The following is a 23,930-nucleotide window of genomic DNA, read 5'->3' as shown; positions in this document are numbered from 1 at the left end:
AAATAAAATAAGCCATGAGTTGATCATTAATTTTTTTTAAGATTTTATTTATTTGACAGACAGAGATTACAATCAGGCAGAGAGAGGAAGGGAAGCAGGCTTCCTGCTGAGCAGAGAGCTCCATGCAGGGCTCGATTCCTTGACCCTGGGATCATGACCCGGGCCAAAGGCAGAGGTTTTAACCCACTGAGCCACCCAGGTGCCCCAAGTTGATCATTATTTTATAAAGGATGGTGGGTACTGGGGATTTGTGTTTTTTTTCATATATGTAAAATCTTTTATGACATAAAGATTTTGATACATAGATTTTATAAAGTATACCACTTGAAACATTTTAGAGAATGAGAAGCCAATTTAGTAGACAGCCCTGGGTCCTCCTAAAACAGATGTGAATCGTCAGAGGAGTCCTCCAGTGTTTCCCCCCCAAAGGTGTTCACATACATCTTACTTGTTACACTACATAGAGCTGACAGCCTACTCTTTATCAGCTGACCAGTATCACTTTATCTATCTTTCGCTCATGTCTTATATGTAAAATAGGTTTTATTTTGTAAAAAAGATAATTAGGTTGAACATAAGCGACATCTCTTGTGACCCGCTGGATTAATCTGCCATTGTTGGATCAGTTAGCACCAATTCAGTGCAGGAGTCTGATCACAAGCTTGCACAGGGGGCGCCTGGGTGGCTCAGTGGGTTAAGCCCCTGCCTTCGGCTCAGGTCATGATCTCAGGGTCCTGGGATCGAGTCCCGCATCGGGCTCTCTGCTCAGCGGGGAGCCTGCTTCCCCCCACTCTCTCTGCCTGCCTCTCTGCCTACTTGTGATCTCTCTCTGTCAAATAAATAAATAAAATCTGTAACAAGCTTGCACAGCCGGGAGCGGTGATGTGAGTGGTGGCAACGGTGGACAAGGTGCCTGGGAGTGGAGGGAACTCGCACCACAGCCCCAAGCGGTTGTTTGGTTGCTGTGCTAGGTGTCTGCCCTAGGAAGGAGAGCCCAGGGTTACCAAGGTCCCATTCGTTTTCATTTTTCCTGAGAATAACTCCAAATCTAGATCACACGTGACATCTTCCAAATTGTAGCTGCTTAAAATATTCTTAGAGTGCCTTTTACTCCAAACCAAACACATGGGCATTGAGCAGCTGGGTTAGTCCCATGCATCAACCTCTGATTCAGTGACTACCAGAGATAAGGCCCTAAAGAAGTCCCCGTAGCCACTAGGGTTTTAGAGTCCCAGGGCCCTACTTTCTGTGAGCTTCCAGTCTAGTTGGGAGGGAGAAGCACACTTGAAAAACAAGATGGAAGGTACAGTTAGGAAATACTGTGGAAATTCAGAGAAGCGGGTAAATAGAGCCATCTGGGACAATCTGAGGAAGCCTCCCACAGGCTGTGGACAGAGTTGGGGGACCACAGGCTGTCCCCAGGTGGCGAGATAGGGACAGAACCAAAGACCAAGAGTACATGGGCGAGACCCAGGCCTAGACCCTTTAAGAAGACAGTTGGCAGGTTTCACAGACCAGTGACCCTCCATAATTTGCCCATGAAGGATTTTTCAGGCCAGGATAATGTCCTGAACAGTCGGGTGAGTGCAGGCAGCAAATAGATGAACGCATACCCTGAAATTCAGCGGAGGGTTTGAGGATTTGAGCTGCAAATCTGAGCATCGCCTGTGTGGACGTGACCGTTGAAGGGATGGCATCTGTGGAGGGCGTGTTTCTCTAATGTCTGCCCTTGGGAAGGGAGATGGTGCTCAACGTTAAGGATATGCTCCGGATCTGGCATTTGTAAAACCACCAACTCTGGCATTTACTACTCTGAATCTCACTTGAAGCTCAGAGCCATGCCTAGTTCCTGCCCAGACATCCCCCACACTGGAAAGGAAAGGCTTGGAGTAGGAGACACTGGCAGTACCCGGGAAAGGAGAATCCCACATTTGAAAGGTTATGCCTGTGGTGACAGCTTTATTTATAGGTTTATGATCTCCCTCCAGTGATGGCCTCCACCAGACTCTTGGGGTGTGTGTGTGTGTGTGTGTGTTTTACTGTTATGAAAAGATTATTCAAGAAATGGAAACATTTAAACAGATTTATGATCTTCCGTACTAATGCTCTACATTTGGGCAACAGCTTTATTCTTTCTCTCTTATTTGAAAGTTTCAAGTGTAATTTCTCCTAAAAATAAACAGGAGGTTACTATGTTCTTCCCATAATGAGAATCTCCTCATCGTAGAGAGTAAGCATTTTAGAGCCTGATTAACTCCAGCAGATACTTCATGTAAATGAGTGTCTATTTGGATATGAATATGTATCAGTTAAGAATTTCATAAGCCAAAGTAATTTATGCATCAGCACCCGCTCTCCTGGCTACTGAACTTTGGAGAGGAGCGAAAGCTTAGTCTCAGACATGTACATAAGCCAGGTGGGCCTAAATGAGGGAACGTTTAGCCTAGGAAACTGAGGCCAAGAAGAAGTTATGCCCAGAACATCAATCAAAAATAGCTCCGATTCCAAGTTCTGCACAGCTCTGACCCTGTCCCGGTGCACTGTTAGGAAACTGCACATAGACCTCTCTCAAAAAACTTCCCAAATTTAAGAATCCAAGAAAAACACCCAAGGCAGTCTTCCCCTACTTCATAATGAAACTGTTCTTTTAGCAAAAAAAAGTCCTAACGAAGCAAAATTCTGCTAAATAAAATGGCTCTTTATTTGTGAGACGATCTTTGCTGACTCTGAGAGGTTGGCACTGTTAAATGTTTCCCTTGCTCATCCCCTCTACCTCTTTCATAGCTGTCTACACAAACCTTTAGCATGTGGGTGAATCAGCTTGAAGCAATCAGAGGCAAAACCAGTTTGATGTCCTTTCTGAGTGTGCACATTCAAATATTTTATTCAAACAGTTGCTAATCCAGGAGGATTGCTTTGGGAGGCTTGGGGAGTAGAGAGCAGGCATAGGGGATACTGTCGGAATGGAATCTAATGCGAGAATCAACAATTCAGATTGATGAAGAGCTGGCACTAGTGACCGGACTTGACCATTTGTAACAAAGATTGTGCACATTGTTTTAGACTTACGGCTTTGTGGCATAGTAAGTTTTAAAGAGGAAATTTATTTCCAGAGGGAAGGAAGGCTAATTTTTAGATGAAATGAGTAAAGCCTTCACAGTCAGCCTTTGGAAGCTCTCCAATGTCCAGGAGACTGAAAGAAACTCAGGGGATTGTCATGGTATTAGAGACAGTCCTAGGTGCCAAAGTCAAAATGGGCCACGCTGGCCATAGGGGAAAGCCCCAAGTAGGAGCGTATGTAGGTCACTTGCATGTTTTGAATTTAGACAGACTGTCTTAACACAATTAATGATTTGACAAGTAAGTCCTGGAGAAGCTTTTTATGTTCTAAATTTTTTTTTAAATGTGGTTGTTTCACAACATATGAGAACATTGCAACATCACCTTGAATGATGGTCTTAGTGATAGCCTTGTGGCCCTGGGTTGGGGTGGAGGGGTGGGCGCAGTGGGGGACTCTGCACTGAAAATGTTTGAAGCTCACTGTGCAACTGAGGACTAAACTCAATCACTTTCTCTGTCACGCTCAATAAACATCATTTTGATGCAGTTAAAAAATAATTAACAAAAACTGAAAATATATAAGCCATCAGGCTTAATCCCACATGTATTTATTGAACCTCTACTATGACCTGGAGTGGGAAGCAGGACAGATGCATAGAAAGGAAGACAAGGAAAACCAATTTTACCTAATGCTCCTGCTACCCTTTTCTTTGGAGCACAGACACCTACTTTTCCTGGACTCTGGGTCCCCCATTTCCTAAGAGGCTCCCCTCTTTCGTTTTCTTTGAAGACACTACGGGTCTCCCACCTGTACATGTGCGCTCCTCTGGGAACTTGGGCTTCGCAAAGTTCGGGTCTCCAAGGGAGGAACCAAATTAGCCCCGTCAGGAATTCTGCTTTTGTTTTGCTGACTGCCTCCTTTAAGCTCTTACTTAATGAAAGTATTTGCTTTTCTGTAAATACATGTAAATTTCCTACCTCTTACTTGTCACAGCCAAAGGAAGCTCAGTAAGTGGTAATCAAGGAAGAAAGCATATTTCAGACAAATCACTGTAATTGAGAAGTACCATTCTCACAATTGACAAATTGACCAATTGTTCTGCCCTAGTGTAGATTTAAGGATACCATTTATGTTTATTTTAATTAACAAGCCCTCAATTAAGAAAGTAATGTGCTTATAGTAAAAAAAAAAAAAAAATTGAGGACAACAGGTTTTAAGATAGTCATAGCGACCTGAGGGATTCACTCTCTTTTTTTTTTTAAAAAACTTCCTGTGGTTTTCTTGTGACCCTTAGAGGAAAATCCAAGGGCCATATACACTGGGGTATCTGGGCCTTAGGGGTCTGTGCCCTTCTTCCTCTTCATGTCCTCCCCCAACTCCCTCCTTGGTGGCCACATGCTGGGGGGGGGTTGGGGGGATTGGGGGATGCCTCTTTGTCATTCAGGACTCATCACGTGTTCCCATGGATGTCTTCCCTGACCTGCTCTCCCTCACGTCCCTGCCTTGTCCTTCATTTGCAGGCACAGTGTTTTATCGCCGTGGCCCTGATCCCTCCCTTAAGTTATTTTATTGCTGACTGGCTGATTTTCTGTCTCCCTTCTACAGTGTAAACTCCAGGAAGGCAGGGGTCTTGCCCATCTATTTATAGTTGTATGCCCAGTGCTTTGAAAAGGGCCTGGCACACCCTAGTTCTCCATAAATACTGCTTCCGTTGGATGAAGGGTAGTTCTAAGTTTGAATGGGGTCTGGCGTGTAGTTGGGAGCCTACTACGTGGAGGGTCCCTTCCTCTCCCTCACCCAGCTCCCTAACAAAATATGGCAAAAATTGATTTAATCTATGCTATTCTATTTTAAATAAATTAACAAGACACTCAGTTATACTGAGTACAGTGAATCATACCTAGATTGAATATAAAGTAGTCCCCCCATAGGTGTTCATGAAGAATTCACATACTTTTTTTTTTAATCTGCTTTTTCAGGTCGTCCTTGCCGGAAGGAACCATGAATTGGCATTTTCCTTTCTTCCTTGTGGCCACAGTGACATTGCCGTCTGTGTGCTCCCAGTTCAACCCCCTGTCTCTGGAGGAACTGGGCTCCAACACAGGAATCCAGGTTTTCAATCAGATCGTCAGATCCCGGCCTCATGACAACGTGGTCGTGTCCCCCCATGGGATCGCGTCCATCCTGGGGATGCTTCAGCTGGGAGCTGACGGCAGGACCAAGAAGCAGCTCACCACGGTGATGAGATACAGCGTGAATGGTGCGTGCCCTGTGGGCTCTGGCCGTCGGGGCCTGGGGCGAGTTCTGCCTCTAGAGGGTTTTCTCTGGTGCCATGTTGGCACCCAGAACCAACGTGGCTGTCCTGGAAGTCAGGAGGCCCGGATTCTGGGCTCTGTCCTATAGCCTTGGGGCTTTGGGTCAGTCAGTTGGTCTTGCTACACCCCCTTTCACTCATCTCTAAAAAGAAAGCTTCCCGTCTGCCCCACCTCCGTGGCGCATCATGGTTGTGAACACACTTTTTAAAGCTGGGAGCTGGGGAGTTGGGTGAGTGGATGTGGCCATGGACTGCAGCACAGGGGAGCCTCTGTCCTGTATCTTTTTTTTTTCCCAAGTTGTTTTGTGTTTTTTTGTTTGTTTTTTTTTTTTAACTTTATTTATTTACTTAAGAGAGAGAGAGAGGGAGAAGCAGACCCCTCCTGAGCCAGGGAGTCCAATGTGGGACTCGATCCTGGAACTCCAGGATCATGACCTGAGCTGAAGGCAGATGCTTAACTGACTGAGCCACTCAGGCGCCCCTCCGTCCTGTATCTTAACTATGCTGGTCACCACATGAATCTGTGTAGGTGAGAAAAGTGCAGAGAGACACGCATATGCACACACACACGAATCCCTGTAAAAGGCATGCATTGTCTTTGAGCACTGTGAACTGTACCAGCGGCAGTCTCCAGGTCCTGTACTGTAGTCCTACACAGTGTTACCACTGGGGAAACTGAACAAAGGGCACAGGGGCCACCCTGTATATTGTTTTGCAGCTTCCTGTGAATCTATCATTATTTCAAAATAAAAAGCTAAAAAAAAAATTTTTCTTTTTTTGAAGTCAGGCCCCATGGAGAAGGTTTGAATTGTTGTTTTGAATGATCTGCATACACTTCAAAGTCTCCATCTCCTAGCACTGGTGCCTCGTGCGTGGCTCTAGCTCAGGTTTCGTCCCCCAGCACCCACCTTGCACCGGCCTCTTGTGCGTGGGCCGCGTTGAGGGAGAAGAACCCTGAGCACTGTGGGTCTGGCAAGTTCCTCTGCACCTCTTGAGTCTTTGCTGCTTTACTGGAAAATGAGGGACTTGCTCTTTCCATGTTCCTCCACTCCTGCTAGCCTCATAAAGTTCTAAGAATCTTGAGTGCACTGATGCCTTCGGCTGGAAGAGGAAGATGAGAGGGGCGGGCAGGGGTTCAAGAACTCTGTGCCTCACTCCGTGCCCTTCAGTGGCTGTGTTCAGTGTCACCTCCCAAGCTGCCAACCAAATGCCCAAGCACCGCACCCTGTTTACCCGGCCTTCAGTTTCACATGAGTCTGCAGTTGGATCACCCGTCAGAAGCGTGGAAGGACTCCGTACTTGAACACACCGTTCTGCCCCTTGCCTGGACGCTCGGAAAACTGTTGGTGACTTGTAGCTTGACAGTGAATCACTGCTAGGAGTTACAGCCCTTCCCAGCGCCATCCAGACCCTGTCAGCCAGTACAGTTCCAGCTCGGCAACTGGACTCTTGTTTCCCACTGAGCCACACTCATGCAAAGCGATATTTCTAAAATTTTTGGCAGTGTTGCCTTTGGGTGGCTTCCTTCCCCCGCCCCTGCTTTCTCCCGAGTTATTGGCCGTTGCGTTGTGGAATGGGGCTGCAGGGAGCTCAGGGGAGCCCAAGTGGCTTCTCAGGCCTTCTGAGAACTCAGGATAGCGATGCTCTTACTGAGGGCAGAGGCACAACTGTCTGGGGCAGGGGAGGAAGAACTACGCCACTCTTTTCCTGGCAGGAGACCAAGGCATGTGGAGGATGGGATGGTGTGGCCAAAAGGGACAGGTGCTGGGTCTTGGCCTCTGCTGTTCCCTTACTGATAAAGTGGGCCTGCCCCACAGGACAGTGGGGTCATGAGAAGCCAAACAAAGGGCCAAAGGGTCACCTCCCTGGGCCCCATGGCCAGCTCACCGTGCCCTTATTGAATGGGTCTGGAGAAGAGACATGGCGTGTGCCAGGTCGACTCTCCAGGAGACCATCACCATGACCCCTGCAGGCTATTTGAGGACAGTGTCATTTTGAAAGGACCCCAAGCGAGGAACCCAAGAATCTGCAATTCGCGCTCACTACAGAAACACATTTCATCCTTACAATTTATTTTCCTCTTCATGTTCTAAAACCAAATGGAGCATGTATGAATGGCTTGTGTAAAATAAAGCTACATTGCCATAAAATTAATCCCCGTGCTTTTTGAGCTTGAGATCAGGTAAAAATCACACTGTTCTTGGATGGCGGCACCTGGTAATTTCTTATGGTCTTTCTAACGCCCATTTTAGTCATTTTTTTTTTTTCCAAAATAGAAAAAAAAAAAGAAATCGCAGTGTTAAATCTTTGGCAGAAAAGAGCACCAAAGATTGTTAAGAAAGCAAAAGAATGAATTAGGAAGATTCCTTGGATTTATTCCACCATGGCTATGTAAGAAAGCCCTTGCCAGTCTTCCTAGTGACCTGGCGTCAAGAAAGTCTCCCAGGAGGATGAGTTCTATGTGAGGAAGATGTTGACGTGCCTTGAATATGCTGTTTTGGTGCTAAAAGCACCACCGATTTTTAGGAACTACTAGTAATTTTACTTAATTTTACCATTTACCCCCTCCCCCTTCTTCACACAAGGCCGCTGAGGAACCACAACACTTGGTCTCTTCTTACTCACGCTTATGTCGTCTATACTGTTCTTATTTGCCATCCTAAGAAAGATATTTAAAAAAAAAAAATAGCAGTTCTGAATTCTCGCTAAAATATTGCTGCATCTTTCCATTTCTCCTCTAGGAGTCGGTAAAGTGTTAAAGAAGATCAACAAGGCCATCAGCTCCAAGAAGAATAAGGACCTTGTGACCGTGGCCAATGCAGTGTTCGTGAAGAACGGCTTCAAGATGGAGGTGCCTTTTGTCACCCGGAACAAAGACGTGTTTCAGTGTGAAGTCCAGAACGTGAGCTTTGAGGATCCAGCCTCTGCCTGTGATTCCATCAACATGTGGGTTAAGAACGAAACCAGGGGTGAGTGGCCCTGGTTCCCCGGGAACGGTTTTGTACGATCTTGTATTTTGTGAATGAAAACACGAGGGTTTTCATTCTAATGAAATGACTCTGAGGTTCTAATGGGTCCCATGGCCATTCCATTGTGAAAGGCCTGGACTCAAGCAGGTTTCATGACTCCGTCCATATTCCTTCCCCTTTTTAAAACTTTATTTTTATTTATTTTTTTTTAATTTTTTAAAAAGATTTTATTTATTTATTTGAGAGAGAGAGCATGAGCATGAGAGGAGAGAGGTCAGAGGGAGAAGCAGACTCCCCGCTGAGCAGGGAGCCCGATGTGGGACTCAGTCCTCTGACTCCAGGAGCATGCCCTGAGCCAAAGGCTGTCGCTTAACTAACTGAGCCACCCAGGCGCCCTTCCTTCCCTTTTCTTGCCACCACCACTCCCTGTGCTGTTCAGGATTATCCTCCCTGGGGCCCTGGCGACAGAGTAGAATTCAGCCGCGCTGACTCTTCCCCGCCCTCGCTACATCTCCTCCCTGGAGGCCTTGCCTGCAGGCCCAGGCCCGCTCTGAAGGTTCAGCTACTCAGTGCTTCCTATGTGCGCCTCTGCGACTGCCCCTTGCCACCTGCGAAATTCGGGATTGGTCTCCCTCCTTGCTTTCCGTCCTTCTTGCTGGCATCCCCTCCGGGAAGTAGGTGCCTCCTCTTGGCTTACGATGGGCGTGTGATTATGCGTTGTCTGTGCCCCTCTATGACAGCGCTTTCCACGCCGCTTCGTGATTACGTGTTTACACACATTGCTCCTCTCATTAGACCGAGGAGATGTCTAACGGGGGTGTTTTAAAACCTGTTAATTTGTAGACTGGAGGTCTAGGTGGAAATGTTCTGGACTAGAGATGGGTCCAGAATAACGGAGGAAAGGGGAGACTGCAGATATAGACCCGGGAAACTTTTTTTGTAGGAGGTTGAGTTTAGGGCACGAGAAGAGACCCAAAGACTCCATTGGGACCCAAGGACAGAACATGAGGAAACTGGCTTTTCAGGTCGTATGTTTCCAAGCGTGGTTCCGGGGGCGCCTGCCTCAGGATTATCCGGGCCATTTGTTCTGAATGCAGGTCCCTGGACCCCGACCTCCTGTATCGAATCTCCGAAGGAGGGGGCCTGGCTTTCTGCATGGAAACGCGTGCTCGCCCAGTCTGCCTCTGCCCCCCACCCTCCAGCAGACTTGTAGACGCAAGTGTCCAAGAGCGTGTGGCAGACTAGTGCAGAGATGGGCCAGGAGGGCCGGGGAGGGTAGAGGGGAGCCGGAACGGCGTTCCTTCTCCACCACAGGGTCCTGGACAGCGCGATCTGGGCTTCCTTCCCCAAACCACAGAACCATCAGGAGACCTGCAAGTGTGAAGGGTTTAGTGGTTCTTTCTGGGCCTAGAGGCCCAAGGACAGGGGTCACTGGCGCTCAGAGCTAGATGGCTGGTTGACGGTCACGTGTCAATGCTCCCTGCTAGCCTTCTTTCCCAGCGTGCTGGCAGTAGTCAGTCACGCTTGTGTGCACGTGACAGCACTCAGACTGGCTGGACACACACTGACTCGGTTGCCTACTGCCTCTGGGGAAGGGGGGAGTGTGGTAAGACTTGGGCATGCTTTTCAACCCTACAGGCCCACTCCCGTCTTTATAACCAAAGATTTTATATAAGATTATAATATAGTTCTATATTAAAAAATTATATTTTATAATCTTTTGGTAAGATTTTATAAGATTATATTTTATAAGATTTTATAAACAAAGATTTTACTACTCACTGTGCCACCCTGAAGTGAAATCCATAGCTCACGTAACCTGTGCACACGTACACAAAATTTTTATTCTTTTTAAAAAATTTTTTCACTTCTTAAAGATTTTATTTATTTATTAGAAAGAGTGCATGGACACACGAATGGTGGGGGGAGGGGCAGAGAGACAAGCAGGCTCCCCCGTTGAGCAGGGAGCCTGATGTGGGACTCGATCCCACGACCTTGGGATCATGACCTAAGCTGAAGGCAGACACTTAACTGAGCCCCCCCCCCAGCCACCCCAGAAGTACACAAAATTCTTAAAAATTAGTAAATGCTGAACTGTAATACAAGGAAAAACAAAACTAATTTATGTATGTAGTTCAGTAGGTAAACCCTTGGGCACCAGCTGCACCTGAGAACATAATAAAGCCGTCATATTCTTAGAATAATTGTGAACTGACAGCTACAAAAACAGATGGAGGCAGCTTTGTCATGCCAGTAACACGAAAACCACAAGCTGCCTTCCGCTTTCTCTGAAGCACTTTTTTCTAAAACGGTGCAAAATTCTTGGTAAAAATTTCAGAATAAAATAAGAAGAGTCTCCACTTGATATGCCCGGCAGTCACACACCTAGAAAATTCCCTGTACGTGAAGAACATGCCCCCAGACAGGTCACTTTGTGTTTACATGGAGGAGAGAGCGAGGTTCTGGGCTCCGGGGGTGCAAAGCCAGTGTGACACTAGTGTGAGTAGGCCGCACAGCAAGCAGGACACTTCTTGAGTGCGTGGGACCATTTGGAGCATCGCAGGACAGGTGGCTTCTCGGGCCACCTGCCACGCAGCTGTCAACTCCCCCACAAGGTCCCGTGTTGCCCCCTTGGAGCGATCAGCCCCACTGAGGGGCACTTACCTACCTGGCAGAGCCCACGAGGACCCTGGAGATCCAGCAGTCCACATTTGGAAGACTGCCCAGTCTCCTTCCTGCCCCTCCGGAGGGGGAGAGCCAGACCCCATGTGATGGGGTGATGATGGCCCCGCCAGGGCTGCCCTGCCTGCATCTCCACCTCCGCTGCTCCTTCCCCTACTCTGTGCTCCAGCCATGCGAGCTTCCTCCCTGTCCCTCCAGCTCACCAGGCTCTCTCCTGTCACAGCCGGCTACCGGCTTGCCTTTCTTCCTCCTTCCCCTTGCTAATGCCTGTTTATTTCCCCACCCGCACAGGAATGGCATCATCACAGTTAAAAGTACAGGCGCTAAGTTTGAATCTCCATTCTGCCGCTTCCTAGCTGTGTAACCTGGGGCAAGGTCCCTAACCTCCCTGTGCCCCAGAGTCCTCACCTGTAAAGTGGAGATACGACAGTGACATCTACTAAAAGTTATAACAACATTAAGGTTTTTATGGAAATGTAAATAATATGCATAAATAGCATTTAGCAAAGTGCATAGCACTCAATAAATGTTCAACAAGCATGAACTGTTTTTTTTTTAATTTTTAAACAATTTTTTAATTAACATATAGTATATTATTATCCCCAGGGGTACAGGTCTGTGAATCGTCAGGCTTACACACTTCACAGCACTCACCATATCACATACCCTCCCCAATGTCCATAACCCCATCCCTTCTCCCTACCCCCCTCCCCCCAACAACCCTCAGTTTTGTTTCGTGAGATTAAGAGTCTCTTATGGTTTGTCTCCCTCCTGATCCCATCCTGTTTCATTTTTTCCTTCCCTACCCCCCAAACCTCCCACTATGCCTCTCAAATTCTTCCTATCAGGGAGATCTTATGATAATTATCTTTCTCTGATTGACTTACTTTGGCGTGAGCTGTTTTTATAGCTATTAGGGCAAGTAATACCTCAGGGAACCCATCCATCCCTGACCCCACCGACCAGATCGGATCCCTCTCTTATTTGCCCTCGCATCTTCGAGTACTTCTGCTTCAAGGTATTTATTACTATTGAATACACTTTCCTAAGTCATTTATGCCAACCTCCCCCCCTCTCTTCTCTATAGCTTTCTGAGGGTGGGCCTCATTTTTTGTTTGTTCATTTTCTTGCCTAGAAGAGTACTTGGCACATGGTAGGTAGGTATCCTAGAATGGATGGTGGGGTGGTGGTTGGATGGATGGATGGGAAGGAGGGTGGGTAGGTGAATGCACGTCTACTGCACAGCTCTGTACGTAGTTCTTGATGACAGGGCCTCCACGTGCTAAACCATGCATTTCTTTTTATCATTTCTCGTTATTTCTTCATCCCCCTTATTATATCTTGATCCTGACAGTGTCAGTCAGAGGCCTTATCTACCACAACAAAAAGGAGTCTGTGAAGACAATAAGCGTCTTTTTAGACACTTAGACACTTACTGAGCACTGACGATGCACTCAACACAGAGAGAGACTTGACCTTCAGAAAGTGAATGACAGGGTCCTTGTTCTTGTGCAGTTTGTGGTCCAGGTGGAAGAGAGAGACACATTAGATGGGTCTAAAACCACACGTATAATGGTGGTGCTGAGTGTTGAGCTTTATGGAAACTTCCGGGAGTTTGTGAGGAGGGTCTGAGGAAGTTTATTATAGATACAGAGTGGACCTGTGTCTTAAAGGCACCTAGGGGTTGGAGTGAGTGATGTTTCCAGCAAAGATAAGACACAACCTCCACTGTCGGGAGCCAACTGTGAGGAATTTGCCATGGCTGAAGCACAGAATCGTGACTTCTTCCCACAGGACACGGGCTGCCCTTTCATAGAATGATGGCCATTTAAGCTTGGGGATTTTCCTTCCGATCCTGACTGATGGTGGCATTGGTGCCCCCTTGTGTAAGTAAGGAGTAGTGATGAAGCTCTTCCTGAGGACACTGGAGTCTGGGCAACCTCTGGGTGTGCGTCTTGATCAGACCATGACGTAGGCAAACATTTGTTTATTGGACATTGACTTCTTGAACATCATCTAAAGGGACTCAAAGCCCTCGCACCTGAATTCGGCAGTCTTGCTTCTTCAGAAACTATTGATTGTACTCTAACCATTTAAAGAATTACAACTTAACGCTTATATTACGGCACCATGATTTTCTTTTTTCAATGCTGGGGTCAAAAGCTATAGTTAAACTAATTTTTAGTTTAAACTAATTAGTAAGCTAATTTTTTATCACTTTGGGTATTAGTAATCCCTCATATAACACATATACAGCTGAATCTTCAAAGACCGAGCAAAAGGAACCTTAATGAAAACCCAAACCTTCAAGCACAGGTTGCATTTGAGAAAGGTCTTCGTGGCCTCAAAGAATGTTCTGAGACTGTCACAGTTGTTTGCTCCTTCACTCCTGACACAAACAAGATGGACCATTCTTGACATTTTGTGGAGCGAATATCCCTTCAACTCGGGAGGGCTTCTAGGACAGACCCCATTTCTTTTTATCTCTATAATATTACACCTAACTCGATCCCTAACTCATAAATGTAGACACCAGTTTTTGGTTCCAGCCCCTCATAAGTAGCTGTGAGGCCTTGTGGTACCAGGAATGCCAAGCAAATGCCCAACATTTCTAAAACCTTCAGAGAAATTAAACATTTATCCTTGATAAAATTGCGCAGGCCAAAGAGCTTCATTTTTGCCCAGGATTAAATCTTGGTGGTTGAAACAGCAACTGCATCTCTCGTGCTGATGGCAAACCCTCCTTGGGAGTCGCACCTGTCAGTTATTAGCAACGATAGGGAAATTCATCATTAATTAAGTATAGCTTATTTAGATGAGTAAGATTTTCTAAAATATGGGGTTTGCAGGCAATGAGTTATAAAATAATTTCTTTTTTGTTTTATTTCTTTTAAGATTTTATTTATTTATTTGTCAGAGAAGAGTGTGAGCACAAGCAAGGGGAGTGGCTGACAGAGGGAGAAGCAGGCTCCCCACTGAGCAGGGAGCTCAATGCAGGACTCGATCCTGGACCCTGGGATCATGACCTGAGCAGAAGGCAGAGGCTTAATCGACTGAGCCACACCCAGACATTCCAGTTATAAAAATACTTTGATGAAAATTCTGGTAACCCTCAAATAGAGGCTGTCTAAAGTCCTTTTTGGATTCTCTGATTTTATCTTTAATTTCTCAGCTTTCATTTTTTAGTGAGGGAAAAAAAAAAAATGAGAAAGGACCAAAAGGGTGTTATAAACAGTTCCCTTTCAGTCTTTTAAAAATTTCTTTCATTTTTTTTTTTTTTAACTGTCTGCGCTCCAACACTGCCTTTTGCCCTCCAGTGGACTGCCGATACTGAGATCTTCCCGTGCTTGTTCTGTGACCCTCTAGGGATGATCGACAGCCTGCTCTCCCCAGATCTCATCGATGGTGCGCTCACCAGACTCGTCCTGGTCAATGCCGTCTATTTTAAGGGTTTGTGGAAATCACGGTTCCAACCCGAGAACACGAAGAAACGTACGTTTGTGGCAGCGGATGGGAAGTCGTATCAAGTGCCCATGCTAGCCCAGCTCTCCGTGTTCCGATGCGGTAAGTGTCCGCGTGGCCGTGCGCCCCACCAGCACCTTCACTTCGTCCAGGCGCAGAACTGACTGATGTAAAAAAAAAAAAAAAAAAAAAAAAGCCCAGGAGAGAGGAGGGCAGGACTTTTTTTTAAAGCTGCAAAGTTTTGTATCGTTTACAGAGGTTATGTATTAACATATAACATATAGGCTTTTAGGTTGACATTTAAAGAGAGAGGACAGCTTATAAAATATGAAATATAAACGGGCATGAAGCCTACAAAAGCCTCATCAAATCATCATTAGCTACCTTACATTACCAAATTAAAAATAAAAGTAAAAATTTGATTTCCTTTCCACTTACCGATTCGCAAACATTACAAAGATCGACAAAGCCCAGTTGTAGCTCTGGTGGGGGCTGGGGGAGATGTCGGCGCCCCGATTGTGGCGGGCAGAAGAAGCTGTGGGGTGGGGACTTCCTAGGAGCCCACGTAGTGATCCCACACCAAGGAACGTAAGCTCTGAAGATCCTCTCACCCTAGCAAATAAAAAAAACCCAGATACGTATGTATAGTGGAACATATGTGATAAATAGATTAAGATTTACATAAGTAGAAAGATGATACAATATACGGTTGATTTCAGAAAACAAGTTCTAGAACAGCAGATGCTGATTCATCTCATTTACGTAAAATACTTTCTATATATTCCTCCATCTGTAGAGACACGTCTTGGAGGATGTTCAATAAAATGTGAACAGTGGTACTACTTCAAATGATGATTTTTCTTTGTTTGAATCTGCAAATCTTTTAAAACAAGCCTGTGTCAGTTTCACAACCCAGGAAACAGTGACCAGCCCCTGCTGTCATTACCACAGCATTGACACACGAAGTCTGGTGATTCTTTTTTTAATCCTGGTTTCATGGAAGCATTTGTCGTCCAATTTAAATTGATCTTTTTCCTCTGTAAGTTAGCCTTTGTGTCTCTGATCAGAACCTGAACACATGGGCCCCGAGTATGACCTTTGCATATTCGGTCGCTGAAAGCATCCGGTGCTGCTCGGGGTCCCCGCCATCTGCGTAATTGTCTAAGTGAAGGAATGGCTCCCGAGAAGGGAACAAGGAACAAAGTCCCTTTCCTTCTTGCTTATCTTTCGTGAAGCTTCTAGATGAATTTTTGTCATTCCCTCAAATGTTTTCTTTTTTAGAAGATAATTTGTATTTAAAAGCCCTGCAGGAAGATAACATGCTCAGCAAGTGAGAATAATAAAAGGCTCTTTCTGCCCAAAAGTCATCCCCTCTTTCTTGTGGTAGCCCAGACCTCCTACTCCCTGCCCGTGTTGCCGGGAAGACCTCACTGGAACGCCAGCAAAGCCACCAGCTTATATCCGAAGCAAAGCCGTTGTATGTTAGGTCAATCTTTATACATATTATCTGTTCTAATAAAAAGGCTAAAAGTGAAAGGCCTTCAATGATTGTATGTTTCTGTTGCTGAAAAATAAATATCAGTTGTGAAAGATTAAAACACAGGGATCCTGTAGCCATATGAAAGACATATGAAACACTAATATGTTTGTTTTTACAGGAATGGAACATCTTTTCTTCATTATACAGTATGTTCCTAGAGAGGCAGTTACATAATCCGGGTAGCCTCTCCATTAAGAACGGATTTGTCTGAGAGTGTGTGTGTATATTACAGACAGAAATGCACAAATGCATTCTCGCTGTCAAGGATTCTAACTGTATAGAACCACAGTAAGCTGGTGCCTTCTCTCCGCCTTCCGAGAGTGATGCCCTCCCTTCCCCACCCTCTTCCCCCCTGTTCTGAGGCCCCAGGAAGGTGCCCTGGGGCTCTCCTGCCTCCCGTTGCGTTGGCTGTGAGGTAGACTGGCAGGTGGTAGGGTTGCAGGAGGAGAGGGTTTGGGGCATTGACTTCCAGGCCCTCCTTGCGGTCCCCAGGGTGGCCGCTCCCCTGTAAGAAAGGTCTCTACTCCTGTCAGCAGGTGTGGCCAAGAGCGCGTTCTCTCTGGGTCACCATGCTGCCCTCCCGCTCCCCAGCCTATATTTGGTAATGTGTGTAGCCCAAGATACTATCTGAAATGGCTTCTCTGTTCTCTGCCCATGCTTTGTAAATACTCCCGTCATTAAACTCCTTTTCAGGGACCCAGTGATCTTGTCTCTTCCTCTCAGACCCTTCCTGATCTGCACTGAATTCAGAGCAGAAGGAAAGCCGCTTCTCCGCACTGTTCTTGTTCCCTCACAGTAAACGCTGTGGACAGCCGCCGCCCTCCTTGCCCTCCTCCCTGTGCCTCACGGGGGTTTGCTGAGTAACCGGGAAGTGCAACCCAGTCTCTTCCTGGGCCATGTGACAGAGCACACGAGGGTCCTCTGTTCCCTGGTTTCCCTCTTGGGCCAGCACAGCTGCTTCTCGGGGTGACACAGGGCAGACTTGTCACATCTGTGAAGACAGCACAGCAGCTACTTGTTTTCGTGACTACAGACCACGTAGCTGGCCACCCCTTGCTGCCTGTCACCAGTCCGGCTGGCACGACCAGCCAGTGCTCAGAGACGGGCCATTGCCGCTGAGCTCAGAGGCTGCCCCGCGTACTCACATGACCTCTGCAAACCAAGCCCCCACCCCGCCCCCGCTCCCCTCCCCTCCCTCATCGCAGGTGTTCTGGGTCTCACCACACCCCCTCCATCACTTTGTAGAAACATTGGTAGTCCATGTATCTGTCTTCTGGACTGTCCGCCCAAGACGCCATCAAGATCTCTGAGAAGATTCACTTAGTAAGATTAAGATGAGAGGGTGGAAAATGAAAGATGAGGGGAAACCCTTCTGACTATGTCCCACAAAGTAGAAGCACATTAAGGATAAAAACTTTTCTAATTAAAAAAAAAAAAAAAGTTCTTGAAATCTTTTTTTTAGAAGAAGTGTATTTCATGCTCATTGCAAAAATCTATAAATAAAACATTGCAATGAGGCAAAAAAATAAATGTTCTCCTATAATCCCGTTTTCCAGCGTTAAGAAGCCCTTTAGTGGTAGGTGTATTATTTAAGGCCTTTTCTATAGATACAGAAAGTATGTTTATGAAACTTTTTTGCATAATAGGATTATACTGTAATTTCTATTCTATAATCTGCTTTATACATTAGATAGTATATTGTGGAAAACTTTATGTTAATTCACATAGGTTTACTTGATCCTTTAATCAGCTGTATAATATTCCATGCATAAATGTATTATACTATTCTATGGATATTATTATTGTATATATTATTACATTTTTCCTGTAGTAAACACTTCAGCAAGCATTCTTGTAAAAATAAATCCTTAGCAACTGTCAGAATTTATAAAGGTACTTTCCTTGGATAGGAATTGCTGAATCAAAAGTTGTTATAATTTTTTTGATTTATGGCTATGAATTTAGACATTAAAGACTTCATTTTGAAAAAAAAAGACCGCAAAGATTTCCAAATATATACGTATATATGTGTATATATATAAATATATTTGAATAGACAGTATATCTCCCGTTTTCACTCTCCTCTAAGCTTCCAACTCATACCTACCTATTCACGTTACCTCTCTACCTGGTTGTCTATTAAGTTTTAGTTCCATAGATGAAACATATTATCGTCCTCACCCATCTGGTTCTCCCTCCACGTTCATTAGCTCAGCAAGCATCACCTGCACTCACCTAGGTGCTTAAAACACACTTTCTTCCCCACTAATTCTCCCCAGACCCCCTTTGCATTTCAGCTAGAATATGGACCACATGCATTCAGTGGTTCTGTTTTTTGCTTTCAAATCTGTATTTCAGTTTCTTCTGAAGTAGGGCTGAAACAGTTCCCCAAGAGCTCAGGAAATCCATAAAGCTGCTTGTAGTGGAAGGTAATTGGAGGGATTTTCGTCTATAAAGTTTTCCTGATACTCCATATTTAAAATATTCTCTCTGAGTTTAGAGGCCAAGAGGAGTTCTTAACATTTCAAGCAAGCCTAGTGACTTCCTCCCGTATAGGATTTAAAGAGGGGATCAGAGTCTTTTGGGGGTTTTCCAGAATATCTGGATCATCCCCAAAATACCATTTACAGAAAGTTCTAAATCTCTATGTGTTTAATACTTGGTTCTTTGTCTATTACTTCTCATTAAAGGTTTTGTTGATCCCCATTCATCTAAGAGAAAAGATTGCTCTTCCCTTCTAATCTGTTTCCTCCTTTCCAGCATGAATGAACCTGCTTCATTCACATTTTTCTACACTCCAGCATCAGTTCTCATTAGAGAACACTCCATCTACTTCCAAGATGTTAAAGCACAGAGAGCCTGGCTGGGACTTTTTAACAGAAAGGCTTTGGGACAAAGACAAGCTGCCTGCTAGGACACAAAGCTCCAGCTCCCCTTCCTTGCTCGATTCCTTCTGCCATGGAGCTGTGCCCACTGCAGTCGCTGTGGTTGCTCTTGGTGGACTGAGGCTGCGTTTCAGCTTTTTGGGCAGTCAAGAAGAAATGCATTTTTAAAGCTCCTTCCATCAGTAGATGAAAGTTTTTACTGGGTACAAGCAAGCCTCTGTGCTGAGCACTGTGCTGCGTGTATCGTCTGGTTGAATCTTCACAGCAATCCTATAAACCAGGCACTGCTATCCCATTTTACAGATAAAGAAACTAAGATTGGCATTAAGCCACGTGCCCAAGATGCAGAGCTAGCATGTCAGAAGAGCCAGGATTTGAATCCAGATTCTAGACCTCCAGATTTCATGTGTTTAACCTTAGCTAGCCCTTGTTCTCCCTAAGACGATGCTGAGAAAGCAGTCTTGTAGTGATCAGGGTAGGAGAGGAGAGATGTTAATTTGTCCCCTACCTCCTCAAGCCACCAAGCAAAGATTAGCATGGAAGGGGTGTGTACAGAGAGGCATCTGTGATCAGAAGCAGAAGCAGGGCCAGGGAGAAAGGAATCATCGGGTGGACGTGAGTGCCTGGGTACAGAATGCTTAGGGGTTATTCACAGAACTCATCAGTCACTGGTGTATCCAGTGGAGGGCGCATGGGTGGCTCAGTCGGTTAAGCATCTGCCTTCAGCTCAGGTCATGATCCCGGGGTCCTGGGATGGAGGCTGCTTCTCCCTCTGCCCCTTTCCCCTGCTCATGATCTCTCTCTCACTCTCTCCTAAATAAATAAAATCTTAAAAACAAAACACGTATCCAGTGGAGGCTGGATTCACTGGTGGAGGTAAAAGCCGTCTCCCCACTGGAAAAACACACCCCAGCTCATAATTTTTCTTTATTCGTACGTGACCCTGATTCTTCTTATCAGAACAGTAAATGTTTCTAGAAGTGGTTAGCGGATGCCTCCAGGTCCTTACTTCATGCCCTGAAGCGATCATTAACTGCTCCCCAAACCGCACAGTTTCTAGAAGAGCTACCAGATCAGGGCCTTCTATTTTCTTTGAAGATTAAAGGGCTCATTAGGAAATGGTGTTTTTTTTCTGACTCTCCCATTGATTTTCCAGGTTCTGCCGAGACCATTTTATTACTCAAGGTAAAAGGAAAGTTAAAGAATCCCATCTCTGGTTCTTAGGCAGCCCAGAGACAGAACTGGCCTTGAGTGACAGTTCCCGGGCGTCCGGAGCCAGACGGGGCTGCTGAACAGGCTGCCGGCAAATGCAGCAGGATGGGAAGGGGATATCCTGAGCACCTCCCGAATTGCCCACAGTTTTCTTCCTGAAGGAAAAACTTGAATGTCATCCTGTCATGTCACATATTCTAATAGCATTGCTATTCTTTATCATATTTTATAGCTAAAAGTGTTCATTATGTAACAAAGACAAAGAAAGTTCGAGGTCTCTCCCTTTCTCTGCCCTTCCAGCCCCCTCCTGTGGAGAACTGGCTTATTGAAGTTCCCTGTCTCACACGCGGTGACTGGCAGAGTTCGTCCCCAGAGAAAAGACAAGTGAAAATCATGAGAGAAACTCTCTTTTCTCTTTTTCTTAAATGCATTATTCTTCTAGGTCATCTAGAGCCGGGGGAGGAGGTGGAGGGCCCCCATGTTCAGTGGGCATCGGCCATGGGCCCGGCCCTGCCAAGCGCTTACATATTTTTTCTCATTTAATCATAACGGCGACCCTGTGAGGGACGTACTTTTAAGGTCTCTGATATCTCCACTCTCCATAGTAAGTGGCATGCAGAGGTTAAGTGCCTCACCAAGGTCACTCCGTTCTTAAAAAGTCTGAAGTGCTTAATAAACCATTTCAGAGATCCGCCAGAAATCTAGAAATGCTAGCTTTCCATTCACATAGTTAATTTTAATGAGTCTCTCATTACATGCCTGATGTAAAGGTTTCATGGGATCCTAAGGCGTGCGTGCTCCATGGGAGGTTCTTTCCCGGGGAGTCAGTGGCCTCCGTGGGCCCCGTGCCCCTGAGCTGGGCTTCCAGCTGGTGCCTCCCTGAGCTCAGCAACACCAGCTCCCATCCGTCAGTGCGCAGCTGTGCTGCTCAGCTGCTGAATGTTTTGAATGTTTTACATGGGATGAAAGGGTTCTCGGATCAAATGAGTTCAGGAAACCTGCGGATAGCCAAACAGCTTTCCTTCAGAACTGTCTCAGAGCCTTGACAGCACTGGTATATATTATGAATCTGCAAGAAGAATCAGTCCAGTGTTTCCTAAACTCACTAGGGCATGGAGTCTGTTTGTCTCCCGGGCGACATGCAGGTCTCCTGGGCGTCTGTTCTCCAGACAGCCGCCATTTTGAGAAGTGCAGGTCTAAATCGTCAGGTTTTTATTAGGAAGTACAAATACCATAAGGTATCTAAAAGCCGTAAGGACGGTTTCTGGAGTGGGTGAAGTGTGAGGAAGGAGTGGGGTAGTGGACTCGGAAGGTCATTGTTGGCGTTAGACATACTGAATCCAAGTCCTGGTGTTCCACTTCTTAGCCCACGTGTCTCTAGGCAAGTTACTTACTTTCTCTAATTGTAGCCTCCTGGTCTATGAAATAGGACTGCTTTATTTTATGCCAAGTATTAGAAGTCAGACTGATTGGCCAGGGGAACGAAATTGAAACAAAGTTAAAGTTATGCAAAGCTTCATCCTATGCTAAATTGACCGGCCAGGGCCGTCTCCAAAGAGAGCGACCACCCCCAGCTTTCAGGCTTAAGAATTGACTGACCGACTGGTCAGGGCCGCCTCCGAAGACAGCGACCCCTCCCAGCCTCACAGACTAACTTTTGCAGAGCAAAAGCCTGGCCACACATAGGTGGCCGATGAGATTGTAACATTGCATAGTCGTGTTAGGCCCCACACAGGTGGCTAACTGAATTACAATTTACCCTTTAGTAGCTGTTTGAACGAACCTATTACTCTGGTCAGAATTGGCGCTCTAGTTTGGCGCCCAAAAGGCGGGATTTACATTCTTTGGTGGTTAGGGAGATACTATGTGTGCTTTACTGATTGGATGTTTTCACCTGGCCCGACTCCTCCTTGTATTCTCGGCTCTGTTACCAGGAACTGGCCGACTTGGCCTTGTATTCTGGGCTCTGTTATTAGGAACTGGCCAACCATATTTTACTGGTTTCTCAGACTTGTTTCTAAGTAAGTTCCTCTGTGGGGGGTGGGTCAGGGTCATTTTAAGTTTTACTGCACAAACAACAAAATGGCTTTTAACCAAGATGGAGTCGCTCTGGCTAAATAGGCCCTTATAATACTACTTCATGGGGTGCTGCAGCTTCTAAATGTGTTGAAATGGTTGGTGTGGGCCCTAAACAATGGAGCCGTTCATCCCTTTCTCCTTTCTCTTCACATGCTCACATAGGATCAGCCAAATGAGCAATTCTCAGGCAGCTCAAATTCATTCCTTTATTCACATGATAAGGGCCAGCTTCTTGCAAAGCACTGTATTCTAAGTGCCTCATGATCTCGTTCAATTCAACTCAACAGAATTAATGTTATTTTAGTGACGCCAAAGGCATTTTGTTAAGACATGTCTAAATTGAAGAAAGAATTCTTTACCAGGGAAAGAAGAAATAATTGTCTTTATCTTTGTCCTTTTAAGGAAACTATATTTAGAAAAGAGAAGTTTTCAAACTGAATTGCCCTCTTCCCTCTGAAGTTACCCATGTGGTCAGCAAACATTCAGGCCACTTCTAGAAGTCATCAGGGATACCCTGAACCTGCCTCTGATTTCTTTAGGGTCTACAAGCACCCCCAATGATTTATGGTACAACTTCATCGAACTGCCCTACCACGGGGAAAGCATCAGCATGCTGATCGCCTTGCCAACCGAGAGCTCTACCCCGTTGTCGGCCATTATCCCTCACATCAGCACCAAGACCATAGACAGCTGGATGAGCAACATGGTGCCCAAGAGGGTGCAGGTCATCTTGCCCAAGTAAGTGGTCCCTCTCCCTGAAAGGAAGACACTGGGAGTACTCCGTCCCAGGAGAAGTTGTGTCAAATACCAGACAGCATGAAGCTAGGAAATGGCACAGCCTAAATCCTAAAGCCTGATTTACTTTTCAGAAGTTGCATGGTGGAAATACAAGGCTCTGCTTTTGCGGAAGCTTCCCCATCCCCCCTCCAGTTCCTGTGCCTCTCATGCGGCAGGATAATGATCATCAGGAGGGGAGCAAAGGAGGCAGCCTGACCTCTGAGTCTCCATAAGACCTCAAGCTCCTTAGTACCATTTTGAGGGCTTTTAACTTACTTAATTTTGTCCAAAAGACTGAAAAGCACATGTATAACCATACAGTAAAGGTTAGTCGTGTTTTGATAAGGAGTTTCATTTTAGTCTTTTTAAGTTTTAGCTGGAAGTTCCTGAAGACCAAGGTCCAAAAGCTAGGTGGTAAGGAAACGTTTTGAAACCATCCAGGCAGAATTCTTACATTAGTATCACACGTTGGCAGTTCTTTCTTGCACCGTCCTCCCAAATTCTGCCTAAATCCCAAATTTCTAACAGGTGAGAGAATGCCTTATACCCAGACCTGTGAAAGAGGCAGTGAACCTCCGTTGTCTGTGATCATGCCACCAGTCCCCGGAGCTTTTTTAGCAGCCACGTCTCAGGGTGGAAACGACACCTTCCAGTTCTAATAGCTTTTACTTCTCTGGTCACTGAGTTAAGTATAATCCAAGGAGTCCATTCATAATAAGTATTAGTAATCCTCCTAAGAATTTTTTTAATTGGAAGGGTGCCTCTATGTAGGCAGTGCTTGCTATAAATGAATACGGTTTATGACATTATAGGTAAAGCACAATTATAATGGTAAATGATCATTAGAGCCCATCTGCGATGAAAATCTGCTCGCCCACCCTGATTGCTCTTCCACCACATGGGAGAAAGCCTAAAAAAAAAAAAAAAAAAAAAACTTCCTCTGATGATA

General features: G+C 45.7%; 1 protein-coding gene across 1 annotated transcript in view; it reads left to right on the top strand.

Annotated features, from left to right (window-relative positions):
- The window catches only part of SERPINE2 (serpin family E member 2), a 61,799-nt gene that overhangs the window by 30,815 nt on the left and 7,054 nt on the right, over nucleotides 1-23,930 (top strand). Inside the window, exons 2-5 of the mRNA XM_044241702.1 lie at nucleotides 5,041-5,321; nucleotides 8,117-8,344; nucleotides 14,393-14,590; nucleotides 22,744-22,942. Coding sequence (XP_044097637.1) covers nucleotides 5,063-5,321; nucleotides 8,117-8,344; nucleotides 14,393-14,590; nucleotides 22,744-22,942 — 884 coding nt within the window. The 5' untranslated portion in view covers nucleotides 5,041-5,062. The remainder of the gene's footprint in view (nucleotides 1-5,040; nucleotides 5,322-8,116; nucleotides 8,345-14,392; nucleotides 14,591-22,743; nucleotides 22,943-23,930) is intronic.

Source organism: Neovison vison, chromosome 3 (assembly GCF_020171115.1).
Source record: "Neovison vison isolate M4711 chromosome 3, ASM_NN_V1, whole genome shotgun sequence".
NCBI classification, from domain to species: Eukaryota; Metazoa; Chordata; class Mammalia; order Carnivora; family Mustelidae; genus Neogale; species Neogale vison.
This window is presented reverse-complemented; position numbering and strand designations above follow the sequence as displayed.